Genomic DNA, 13,277 nt, shown 5'->3' with positions numbered 1-13,277 from the left:
ACATACTATTCTATAGGTAGGTTCTGAATGTTGCATCATTGATGATAAGAAGTGAGGTCCAGGTAACAAGAAATATAATGTACATTGTCATTATGTATTAATGAACGTTGACTTTGGACAAAATAATCAAGCATATACAAGCAAATGTGTGCCTGTTTTTTAATTCTCCACTCATGCAAGTACGTCTACCAGTTATTGCAGACATAAGAAGCCCCTCTAAAATGTTATAATGACAGGGAGGGTATCAATGCTGTAGAAATCACATGACCCGAATTTCAGCTTGCATGTAGTTGGTATTAAAATGTTTCCAGGACCACCTTCTGTCCACTGCGTACATAGTGGCAATATTGCGAGAAAATACACAGGTCCATCGGCTCTTTTGTAACTAGCGTTATATTTTATGAGATCGGGGCTCGGTCACGTTCCAGTAGAACTTAGCAATTAGTGGCCGTAGCTAGCAGCTGTTATTATTGCTCCGATCCTAAAGTGACAGAGGCAGAGAACGAAAGTGCGAGGGGGACTGCGAATTAGCTGGGTTAGCTAGCTAACTAGGAGGGCTGAAGCCAAGTAAGGCCTGTGACCGAGAGGATCGTGTTCCCTGCCGACAGAAACACGGCGAAATCATGGCCAACATCGCGGTTCAAAGGATAAAACGGGAATTTAAAGAGGTTCTCAAAAGCGAGGAGGTTGGTGATTTATTTTCTTCAATCGACCGTGAATCTAACGCTAGGTAGCTAGCAACGTTAGCAGAGTTTGTGTCAAACACGATTATTGCCTGTTGTTGGAAAGTAGTGTTTTGTTAGCTAACAGCTAGATAGCGGTACCAGTTGTTGACAAACGCGAAGGACAAGGCGCTAGCTGGCTTGCAAGCGAAGGAAAATGTGGCTTTTTGCTAACTACGTTATCGTTAGTTATGGCTGCTAGCTTATAGGAAACCCCCCGCCTGGATGCCAGCTACTACTATACAGATCGCGTTTCTAGCGAAGGTAGCAACCTAGTTAGGCCAGGGGTAGTGAAATAAGCCACGCAAATACGCTCACCCTGGCTTGATATGATTACAGAGGCGAAGACGTTAGATGTCTGGTTATTTAGCCAACAAGCTAGCTAAAAAGTATATTTGCCACACACCGCTAACGATATGTTACCACCAATGATTGTTATATACATAATTGGTTACCACCAGGGTGCAACTTCTGCCGCAGAGGGTTCGAAATCTAACGTTAGTGTGACATTTTCTACCTGTGTTGTTGCAGGCTAGGTTGAAGAGAAATCATCATCAAATATTAGAAATGCATCAAAACACTTTTTTTTTTAAACTGGAAACGAATATTAGGGTTTTAGGGGACAAAATGTAACTTTGGTTCAGGTGTTATACTTTGCATTTCATGTTATAGATGCTTCTCCCAGAAACACAGAACACTTTATTTCATGAGGATAGGATTTACCATACATGTAGCTGAGCGGTCTTATTGAAAAAGGTCTCGGGACAGGTCCATGTTAATCCCTAGTCGATAGAGGCATCAAATCACCTGTCTGGATTCTTAAATTCAACATGTTTTGTCCAATATCTCAAGATAGGGTGGTCATATTGTTATGACGTCTTTTCATTTCAAATGCTATATTATGTAAATGTGTCAGTATGGAGTACATAATTAATATAATGTCGTTTTATGCAAAACGGAGTTTGTAACAATTTGAACAAATGTATGAAATTAAAATACCACTTTTTATACTACTTTATGCAAATTAGATACTTAATACACACCCTCCCACCAACACATTCACACAAAACACTTCCCCCACACACACACACACTCACACAGCCTAACACAGATGAACGCTTCTCACCTAAGTCTGAACTGTAACACAGAAAGTTCCTAGTTGGATAACATAGTTTACTTCTACGGTAGGCCTACATCCGAGTTGGGTTACATTGTAATGTTATTTTTGGTGTTGATGAGTTACTCTGGTGATGGGAGGATAAACCGCAGCAAATAGTTAGCCTAAGCACAGAACAGAGTGAGCTGCATGCAAGAACCAGCTGCACAAAAGACAAGATGGGACATATTTTCAATTCACTGGTATTCAGCTATGTTTTTATTGATTGTAGGGCTGTAGCCACTGAATTCTGGTAGTTTTTACTTGAAAGAATAAAACCATTAATCACAAAATTTGCCGCTGGCACAATACAGCAAATGACGCGCAGTGCTGCCGCTCTTCTGGCTCGTTGTCTCAGCGAACGGCGTAAGGCCCTCCCCTCACAGCTAGCACCAACTGAACAAAAATATGAACGCAACATGCAACAGATGCGTTGGAGGTGGCTTATGGTAGAGAAATGAACATCAAATCTTTGGCAACAGCTCTGGTGGACATTCCTGCAGTCAGAACGCTCCCGACAAAACTTGAGACATCTGTGGCATTGTGTTGTGACAAAACGGCACAATTTAGAATTTCCTTTTGTCACCAGCACAAAGTGCACCTGTTTAATGATCATGCTGTTTAATCATGTTCTTGATATGCCAAACCTGTCAGGTGGATGGATTATCTTGACAAATGAGAAATGCTCACTAACAGGGATGTAAACAAATTGTGCACAATTTGAGAGACATAAGCTTTTTGTGTGTATGGAAAATCTCTGGGATATTTGATTTCAACTCATGAAACATGGGACCAACACTTTACATGTTGCTTGTATATTTTGTTCAGTGTAGTTCAGTCAAGACATCCGTTGACCGTGAAACACCCTCAGGACTTTCCCATAGCTCTTGGCAATACAATGTCACATTGATCTTACTCTAGGTTGAGGAATACCCATCGTAATTATAAACACAATGATTTGTGGGGTTTCACTAGAAGGGTTGGCCCACAGATTTAAATGTTCATGGCACAGTATTGGGATTTTTACTGCCACGTTGTTTTCAAATTATTTATGTATTTTGACCACCACATAATTTACATTTTGGGTGCGTTCGTAAATTCGCACTGGCTATCTACTCTGATTTCAGAGCACTCTCGTCTGAGTGAACATTTAACAGCCGTCAATTAAATTGCTGCCAGCAGCACACTTACAGTCACCAATGCTCTGGATAACATAAAAACAGCATAATCAGCTCTGCTAGGGCAAGTAAAATGGTCAGTGAGGTGATCTCTTGTTTATGTCTGGAGGTAGCTAGCGAACGTTAGCCAGTTAGCTTGGATGCTTGACTACCGTTGTGAGGTCAGACTGCTCGGATGTACCCCACTCCTCAGCCAGAGCGTCCAGTGTGCGCTCCGAGAGCGAAATGCTCTGAATTTACTAACGGACAACCTGACAGCGCACTCTGGCACTCCAGATTGAATTTACAAACACACCTTTAGTGGAAACAGATTTGTTTACTGCAGTATTTTGTAGAATTCTTGCATTGCGTCCATTGTCCAAATAATTTCAACATTTTATATTTAGTTGTGCAAAAATGATTTGTCTTCTATAAGTTAAGAAATATTGCCTAGTGTCTTGTCATTCTGTTATCAAAAACCCACATCTTTAAGATATTTTCTACTTTCTCTCCCTCATGAGGGAGGATAATGAAACTTCACAGAAATAACAAGTAAAGTTAGACCTCCCAATTTAGTTTGTTTTTACAAATACAAATGTGGTTTATGATTTATGAAGTAATTCAAATGCATTATTCTGTTACCAAAAAAAATCTGTTAACCGAATGACTGCAACTGAATCGGAGACAATGGAAGTTCATAGTCACAAACCAAAGGAGGTTGGTGACTCCTTAATTGGGTAGAACGGGCTTGTGGTAACGGCTGGAGCGGAATGGGTGGAAATGGTATCAAATGCAAACATATGGTTTCCATGTGTTTGATGCCATTCCCATTCGCTCTGTTCCAGCCATTATTATGAGCCATCCTACCCTCGGCAGCCTCCACTGCCGCAAACCCAGTAGTGTAGTGCTATCTTATTTAGGTGATGGAGCGCAATTTTTGTTTATGACGTTCTTTCCTTTTGTACCGACAGATGTAACCTATTGAATAGCCTATCATGAAAGAATATGCATAAAATGCATCCTCCAATTGCTAACTGCCTACGCCCACACATAGATTGTCTCAAATATTTTATATTTTTAATAGCCTCCAATACCAAGTTAGGCATAGGCTACCTAATTTCAAAATAGGCCGTCACTGTCAATCGCGAAAGATAATTCTTCACGTTTTACTGGTGAAACGTCAACTGACTCTGCGTGCCAATCTATTTGATTGATATCTCTGTTTCATGGGAATATGCATTTAGATGCTCTTGAATTACTGTTTCATGAGCGGATTAGAGCAGATGCGTTTTCTTGCATTTTGTTTCAGTCGAAGCATGTATCCCACCGAGTGGCGCGCTCGGTTGAGTTTTGGCGCACACAAGACAAATGGACTATGCTGCTTCAGCTGACCGCTGTAAAATCTCATTAGAAATGAGGTGTTTTTGGTGTAACAGGAACGTTCTAGGCCTGATATACTATTATAGTCGGTTCTGTTATGTAAAATGCAAATTAATCATTGATCTTGCGAGACATTGATTAAGCTTTTGTCTAACTTTACTAAACGAGCACCATGGTGAGAAGTGATGACCTATTTGTAATAATACGTGATGAGTAGGACTATTAAGCATCGTGTTTATTTGAAGCGGTTGGTGCTGAAAGGACGGCACCAGTGAAAGAGTGTGACCCGGCTCTACGTATTTTACCCGGCTATGGATGTGACTCACTGACACCACCCATGGTTCGACTGGAATAACGCAGCCCAAGAGTTAACACCCACACGGGAACTTTATTTAAACACCCTGAGGAAGATGAACATGGGATGTACACTACTGTGGTCCTTCTGTGGCTCAGTTGGTAGAGCATGGCGCTTGTAACGCCAGGGTAGTGGGTTCGATTCCCGGGACCACCCATACGTAGAATGTATGCACACATGACTGTAAGTCGCTTTGGATAAAAGCGTCAGCTAAATGGCATATATATTATATTATATATATTACATGACACTACAAAAGTATGTGGACACCTGCTCGGTGAACATCTCATTCCAAAATCATGGGCATCCTGCTTAATGGGCTATAACAGCCTCCACTCTTCTGGGAAGGCTTTCCACTAGATGTTTGAACATTTCTGCGGGGACATGCTTTCATTCAGCCACGAGCATTAGTGGGGTCGGGCACTGATGTTGGACGATTAGGCCTGGCTTGCAGTCGGTGTTCCAATTCATCTCCAAGGTGTTCGAAGGAGTTGAGGTCAGGGCTCTGTGCAGGCTAGTCAAGTTCTTCCACACCGATCTCACCAAACCATTTCGGTATGGACCTTGCTTTGTGCACACACATAGATGCTGACACAGGAAAGGGCCTTCCCCAAACTGTTGCCACAAAGTTGGAAGCACAGGATCATCTAGAATGTAATTGTATGTTGTAGCGTTAAGATTTCCCTTCCCTGGAACTAAGGGGTCTAGGCCAAACCATGAAAAACAGCCCCAGACCATTATTCCTCCTCCATCAAACTTTATAGTTGGCACTATGCATTCAGGCATGTAGCGCTCACCTAGCATCAGCCAAACCCAGATTTGTCCGTCAGACTGCCAGATGGCGAAGCGTGATTCATCCCTCCAGAGAATGCATTTCCACTGGCTCCAAAGTCCAATGGTGGCGAGCTTTACGCCACAACAGTTGAAACTTGGTATTGCGCACAGTGATCTTAGGCTTGTGTGTGGCTGCTCGGCCATAGAAACCCATTTCATGAAGCTCCCAACGAACAGTTGTGCTGACGTTGTTTCCAGAGGCAGTTTTTGAACTCTGTAGTGAGTGTTTCAACCGAGGACAGACTATTTTTTTTACACGCTTCAGCACTCAGCGGTTCCCGTTCTGTGAGCTTGTGTGGCATACCACTTCGCGCCTGAGCTGTTGTTGATCCTAGCCGTTTCCACTTCACAATAACAGCACTTACAGTTGACCGGGACAGCTTAAGCAGGGAAGAAATTTGAACTGACTTGTTGGAAAGTGGCATCCTATGACGGTGCTACATTGAAAGACACTGAGCTTTTTAATAAGTGGGGCTCCACAGAGGCAGGCCAACCCCCAGCAGCGGAGAGCAGGCATGGCAGGGGTTCCTCCAGAGGCGGGCTTTGCCCCAGAGGAGGACCCAGGGCAAGCCCCAGAGAAGGTCCCACCGGTAGACCCAGAGTCCAGGCCAATACTGGTGAGTCCAAGGCAGATGGTGGATCAGCTCAGACCCCAGGAGCAGGAATAGGTAGTGCCCCTGGGACAGGACACTGGGGGGTGAAGTCTGGGTGGTCTGCCCCGATGAGGTCTGTTGTGTCCCCCACAGTTGAGGGTTGAGTCCAGCAGGACCAGGACTGGAGCTGGGTCAGGTGGTGCACGCCTGGGACCCAGGGCTGTGGCTGGGTCAGAAAAATCTGTACTATTAGTAGCTGGTGACACCAGTGTGGCTGTGCCCCCCCCCCACATGGGCACAGGTCATTGCCGGACTGGTCATCGGCGGTAGCAGCAAACCGGTGCTGCTGGAGGGTCCTCTACTGCAGGGACAGCGTGTTGGATGGGCAGACAGGCTCGCCGTGTAGCTTTGAAGGGTGATGATCTGGCGGCGGTGAGGAATAGGGTCCAGCCAGCGACATAGGCTCACTACCGTTCGGCGATGCTGCTGGAATCACATAGGAGAGGGTTCCCCCAGATTCCACAGCAGTGGAGGGGGGAATCGGGAATGACATCTGTTGTGGGCTCAGTCTCTGTAGCAGGCAACTCCTGAGGACCGGCGGGGACCGAGGACATGACGTGTCCCTGCCCGGTCTCAGTCGCAGCCGTGCCTGACAACGGTGCCAGGACCGGAGAAGCAATATAGTTACACCCGATGGTCACAGTCACACCTGGCAACGGTGCCGGGGCCGAAGAGACAAATTCCTGCTGCTGTCCTTCATTTGACTGTCCGATGTTCTCTACTGCAACCTGTTGGAGAGGGCTCCCCTGACAGGATGAACCCTGGGATCTGGTCTTCTGTTGCATAATGTTCTGTTCAATAAGGGCGATTAACTGTCCTCCCTATGACGTATGCAGCCATGCCCACTGCACTGCAACTCCCTGGTACTCCCAATGTAGAATAATAAGTCACACGCTGGGTTGTTAGGGAGACTTGGTGCTGAGTTGTATCCCAGAGGTGGAGGAGAAGGGGCCATAGGGTCCATGCTGCACCACATGGGAGAAGTTCACTGGATACCCCAGAGTCATACTTCACTTGTGGTGTTGAAGGGTAGCTCTGCCATACGGCTTGTTCAGGAACAAACAACAATTTGCAGTATAGCCTTATAGGCCTATGACCACATGCTATAGCCTAATGTAAACGCAAATACATACAGCTGAATAATTGCACGGTTTGCAAGGAGAGCTTTAGTTGAGAGTAGGCATTGTATTGTGTAGCTTGCACTACGCTGGAACATAAATAAACGTTGATTTGATTAGCTGGAACACCTTACGGTTTACCCTATTACGGAATAGAATCACGTATTTGCATATATTAAGCATGCTATCACATCTATTGACCATAACAATGTGGAATTGCAGGAAATTCATTTTAAAACAGCCAATTGATTGTTTATCAGGCTGTTGGTGTGGTGTATTCATGCATCTTAATAAACTATAACCTAAATGCATTTATTTATTTTACATTTCCAGTCGCCCACCCTGACATAACAAGCTGGAACGGATCCTGTGTCTCAACCAATAGCCAACATCGTGTAAATATTCCAAGCAGGGTTACAGAAACTTCCAGAGCGGGTCAGGCTTGCTTGGGCTTTGCGGTGTCTACTGGTTTGGGTGTGCTCGGCAGAATGGTGTCCCCGTAACCGAGTGGTAACCGGTGTCCCCGTAACCTGGCTTCCACAGCTTAATAGTGTTAAACGGTATACTGAAACTTGGGTACTTTTTTTTGATACTATGATTTTTTTTAAAGACGTTTCGGTTCTATATTGTGTGTTTTTTTTTAATTACTTTCGGCACTTCTGTCAAATGTGTCACGCGGATCAAGCCTGTCTATCAGCACAGCCGACCCTTTATTTTAGTGCACCGTGCCTGGTCCACTTACTCATTGCTATCCTGCACTGGGAGTCTGGGATACATCATGTTAGCTCCCCACTCATGCTGCACAGAAGTTAACACACTTGAATAATGCGACACGGCATGTGGAAATGTTCATAACTGTTTGCAAAATAATGTCCCTACAGACTAGAGCACTTTACGATGCAAGAAGATACCGGTAGCTTTTGGCCCGTTCGGATATCGTATCAGAATCTATGGCACAAGTCACTACTTTCAAACGTCTTCTAATGTTGCTTGTTATCAAGGTATCTGTCATACTCAAGTGCAAGGAGACCGTTAATGTGAAAGTATTAGTTCTCACTTCTGTGAGAATGTCTGTGTTGAGAGGAAGTTGGGATGAGGTACCCCCTGACGATACCCCTCCTTTCCTTACACCCTGGCCCATGCTCTGTGACAGAACTAACTTTTGACTTCTCTTCTCACTGACAGACGAGTAAAAACCAGATAAAAGTGGACCTGGTGGATGAGAACTTCACAGAGCTGAAGGGGGAGATCGCAGGGCCACCTGATACACCGTATGAAGGTGAGAGGCCCAGGGGAGTTTACTGTCGTCTATTCAGACAGACCTAACAGCTTTACCTGGGACAAGCTCGCCTGGGTTTACTTGAGGGCTGAGGCAGATTACCTAACTTACCACAATAGGATTCAAAGCACTTTTTACCTAAAGTGAGTGTTGTTCATGTCATGCAAAAGGATATAGATTTCTTGCTGTGATTAATTATTTCCCCCAAAAAATGTTTTCAGGTGGTAGATATCAACTAGAAATAAAAATTCCAGAAACCTATCCCTTCAATCCACCAAAGGTAGGTGTGTGTGTGTGTGTGTGTGTGTGTGTGTGTGTGAAACATATTCTGATGTTTGTCATTCAGTTGTGGATTTTGTCAACATTGACCTGTGCCAGGGTGAAGTCCTTGCTAATTAATTTGCTTGTTTATGTGCTTCCTGTGGCCCCCCAGGTACGATTTATCACGAAGATTTGGCATCCCAACATCAGCTCAGTCACAGGTGCAATATGTCTGGACATCCTCAAAGACCAGTGGTGAGTCACTTTATTTCAACACTCTAAAATTCAAATTTATTTTCATTGTCATGTCTTGGTTAAGGCTGATCCCAGGTCTTACTACTCTGTGTTCCCTCTGTGTGTCTGACAGGGCGGCAGCTATGACGCTGAGGACAGTGTTGCTGTCACTACAGGCCTTACTGGCAGCTGCAGAACCAGATGACCCACAGGACGCTGTGGTGGCCAATCAAGTGAGAGGAACACTGTGTGCATGTGTGGGAGAGGGAGATCATGCATAAGTATGCCTGGAATGTCTTTTGCAGATTTTGTAATGTGTTTTTTTTTAGACTTGCTCTGTCTCCTCACCGGTTTATTCTGCAATGGGTTGGTCAAAACAAGCATTGTGATTGGTTGAGACGTGTTCTAAGCCAGCCATACTAAAAAACCTGTTCAGCACGGGTAAGCCTATGACGCAAAAATGGGCATCTTGTGTTCTGATCCATCTGAGAAATCCCTGCTCCATCCGCTGTCCCATCAGCCCAGCCCGCCATATTTGTTAAGTTGGTCTCCACTGTAAAACGCATCTAGACATGATTTGCTTCGAGCTTAACATTTGGTTTGCAACAAGTGGGGTTTGTGCCAACGTTGCGGTCTGTCTCTCGGCATTTGCAACATTTTTATGGTATTGAAATTCGATCTCCGCTGTCCTATTGAGAATTAGTGTCAGGACGAAACGGACATCTTTTCTCAGCCAGTCGAAATCGTTGAATCAGCATAATCCTCAAATGCTGATTTCTCACAGTGCATTCTGAAAGTATTCAGACCCCCTTTTCCACATTTTGTTACCTTACAGCCTTATTCTCACCTCATTAATCTACACACTACCCCATAATGACAAAGAAAAAACAGCTTTTTTGATTTTCTTTGCAAATTGATAAAAAAAAGAAAAAGAAATATCACATTTTATAAGTATTCTGACCCTTTACGCAGTACTTTGTTGAAGCACCTTTGGCATCGATTACAGCCTTGAGTCTTCTTGGGAATGACCCTACAAGCTTGGCACACCTGTATTTGGGGGGGTTTCTCTCATTCTTCTATGTGGGGGGGTTTCTCCCATTCTTCTCTGCAGATCCTCTATTTTCAGCTCTCTCCAGAGATGTTCAAGTCCAGGCTCTGGCTGGACTGTCTTGGCTCTGTGCTTTGGCTGTCTTGGCTGTGCTTTGGGTCATTGTCCTGTTGAAAGGTGAACCTTTGCCCAAGTCTGAGGTCCTGAGCACTCTGGAGCAGGTTTTTATCAAGGATGCTTTGCTCCGTTCATCTTTCCCTCGATCCTGACTAGTCTCCCTCCCAGTCCCTGCCGCTGAAAAGCATCCCCACAGCATGATGCTGCCACCAACATGCTTCACTGTAGGGATGGTGCCAGATTTCCTCCAGATGTGAAGCTTGGCATTCAGGCCAAGGAATTGAGTCTTGGTTTCATCAGATCAGAGAATCTTGTTTTTCATGGTCTTTTAGGTGCTTTTTGGCAAACTCCAAGTGGGCTGTCATGTGTCTTTTACTGAGGGGTAGCTTCCGTCTGGTCACTCTACCATAAAGGCGTTGCCGGCCAGCATGGCAACGGAACATTTAGAACCAACGACGGGGATATTGAACAGAGTTCATGACTGGGTTGCGTCTGGCAGCTTAACCGATAGAATGAACGGTCAGCTGGCTTGGCTAGTAACCATAGACGCATTGGGACGAGCCTATATTTTTTGTTGAGGGATGATATAGTAGCTGATGAATAGGTTGATAACCCGTTGTAGAAAAGCAATTGTACACTTTTTTTTTTTGCACAAAAGAATTGCTAATAAAGTAGTTTTAGCATGCCCTCTCGTGTACAATTGCTTTACTAAATTGTAGCCTAGTGATGTTTTGTATACTGCCAACTCAGTGTTGTGTGTGTTCTCACTCTTCAGTATAAGCAGAACCCAGAGATGTTCAAACAGACGGCCAGACTCTGGTCTCATGTGTACGCCGGCGCCCCCTCCTCCAGTCCAGAGTACACCCGCAAAATAGACAAACTCTGTGCCATGGGCTTCGACAAAGTGAGTGGGCCCCACGTGACTAGCTCTAATGCTGTCTCAGCGGTCGATACCTTCATAACTCATTTACATTTTTATTATGGTTCACCAATGGATCTGTTTTGTTTGAATACTGTAGCATAGTTATGACTGTGTTATAAACGTCCTCTACTCTTCGTCCCGTCTCCACAGAATGCAGTAATAGTGGCGTTGTCATCGAAATCCTGGGACGTGGAGACTGCGACAGAGCTACTGCTCAGTAACTGAGTCTCAACGGCCCCCTGGTCCCAAACCACCTATCACACCACCTCACCCGGCCCCCATCTGACTCCTCTATACACACCCTCTCCCTTCAGTCTCCCTCCACCTGAAGCCCTCCTCTGTTCCTCTGACCCCTTACCTCCACACCTGTTGGATACCCCCTCTCAACCTCCTGGCACTTCTCCCCTTAGTCATAATCACCATCGTCTCTGCTCTGTACCAGGCTCCAGCTTTCCTGCCATCTTCATATTGGCACTATACCCTTCCATTTCACATACCTCAATCAAATGACTTGAACCAAGTGCCCTTCCTCTCTGCACATGCTGGACCCCATTCACTCGCTGGCTTTGTCCAAACACTCTTCACTGGCATCCTATTTAACTATACAATCCTTTTACATCAGCTATGACCTTGAAGAAAGTAAGGAAGCAGTGTTAAGATTGTTTGAACAGAGCCATTTTCATAATCTCCTCCATCTCCACTCTTTTGGCACTTGCTAGGAAACATTACAGATTATTATTTTTTTCCCTTGCAGTAGCCACATCCGTATCATGTCACCTGTCTTTAAGAGTTTTAACTTCCCAAACTCCCCTCCCCAGCCCACTCCATCAGCAGGTAGCCCCACCCACCTCATGATTCATAATCATCACTTTCATCCTCCCACTTTTTTATTTGGTTCTGGCCTCCTACAGGAAGACATTTGGATTCCCATTTTTAAAAAGAAAGAAAACAACAAAGCGGAAAACACTCACCTCATTGTTCACCAATAACGCTCCTCAAGCAAATTGAGACTGGAAGTTTAAAACAATGTAAAGGTTTGACAAATATGGCATCCACTGAATTATGCCAACAGAGGGGAAAAAAACTGTCAAGAATTCATCTGTAAATAAAGCTATTAAAAGTCTGTGTAAATTAATCCAAAATGTGTGGAATGTGAATTATGTGCTTTTAAGAAGAGCTTAATATTGTATAATTACTTTTATGATTTTGTGTGTGCAATTTAGTAGTCTTCCCTGTGTGTGTGTGTGTGTGTGTGTGAAAATCTAGGGTGAGAAGCAAAATGTATGATGCTGGGGAAACAAAGTCCAGTGGGAATTATATACTTGGGAAAAGTAGAACGGGCATATTCATTATAATAGAATTGTGTGCGTGTGCATATAACAATGCTGCATACATATGCATATTTATTTCAATAAGTGTATTTGTATGCACTGCACCAAAGGATTTAATAAATGGGTTCAACCTGTCGGTAAAGATGATTAAAATTCAACATGCTGCTGGATCAGCGCAGGAGCAAGATTGACGTATCAAACAATGGGCTCTCCGTTGCTAAAAAGCCGCAGAGCAGATTGTCTGCTTAGTCAGGCGAGAGTTATTAGTCAGAACACAACCAGATGGCAGGGTAGGTAGCATGTGTCTGAGCCAGCCTCGCCAACAAGTCCATCTTTTATCACAGGAGTGGACCTGGCAGAGCTCTCTTATACCCATATGGCAGCCTGTGTGCCTGCACTGGGAAGAATGCAAACGCTTGTGTGTATCAGTCTGTGTCCCTGGGAGTAGTCTATACTGTGCGTACGTAGACCTACACTCTTAGAAAAAAGGTGCTAAGGGTTCTTCGGTTTGTCCCTTTAAGGGAACCCTTTCTGGTGCTAGGTAGAACACTTTGCAAAGATCTACCTAGAACCCTCTGAATGGTTCTACCAGCCTTACCTGCATTTATTATATATATTTTTACAGTACATTACATATATAATAAGGATTTTCTTTCAGGGCCTACATTACTTAAACTAACACAGTGGTCAGAAATTCCTGGTTTTACATT

The 13,277-nt window shown here is 44.3% G+C and overlaps 1 protein-coding gene across 1 annotated transcript; it reads left to right on the top strand.

The window, feature by feature from the left end:
- The first annotated feature begins 270 nt into the window (after positions 1 to 270).
- Positions 271 to 12,371, top strand: LOC118376451 (ubiquitin-conjugating enzyme E2 K). The gene is made up of 7 exons (XM_035763172.2): positions 271 to 686; positions 8,561 to 8,654; positions 8,876 to 8,934; positions 9,088 to 9,170; positions 9,283 to 9,382; positions 11,090 to 11,218; positions 11,387 to 12,371. The coding sequence occupies exons 1-7, from the start codon at positions 624 to 626 to the stop codon at positions 11,459 to 11,461; spliced, it is 603 nt and encodes a 200-aa protein (XP_035619065.1). The 5' UTR covers positions 271 to 623; the 3' UTR covers positions 11,462 to 12,371.
- Positions 12,372 to 13,277: the final 906 nt, after the last annotated feature.

Source organism: Oncorhynchus keta, chromosome 4, assembly GCF_023373465.1.
Source record: "Oncorhynchus keta strain PuntledgeMale-10-30-2019 chromosome 4, Oket_V2, whole genome shotgun sequence".
Classification (NCBI taxonomy): Eukaryota; Metazoa; Chordata; class Actinopteri; order Salmoniformes; family Salmonidae; genus Oncorhynchus; species Oncorhynchus keta.
This window is presented reverse-complemented; position numbering and strand designations above follow the sequence as displayed.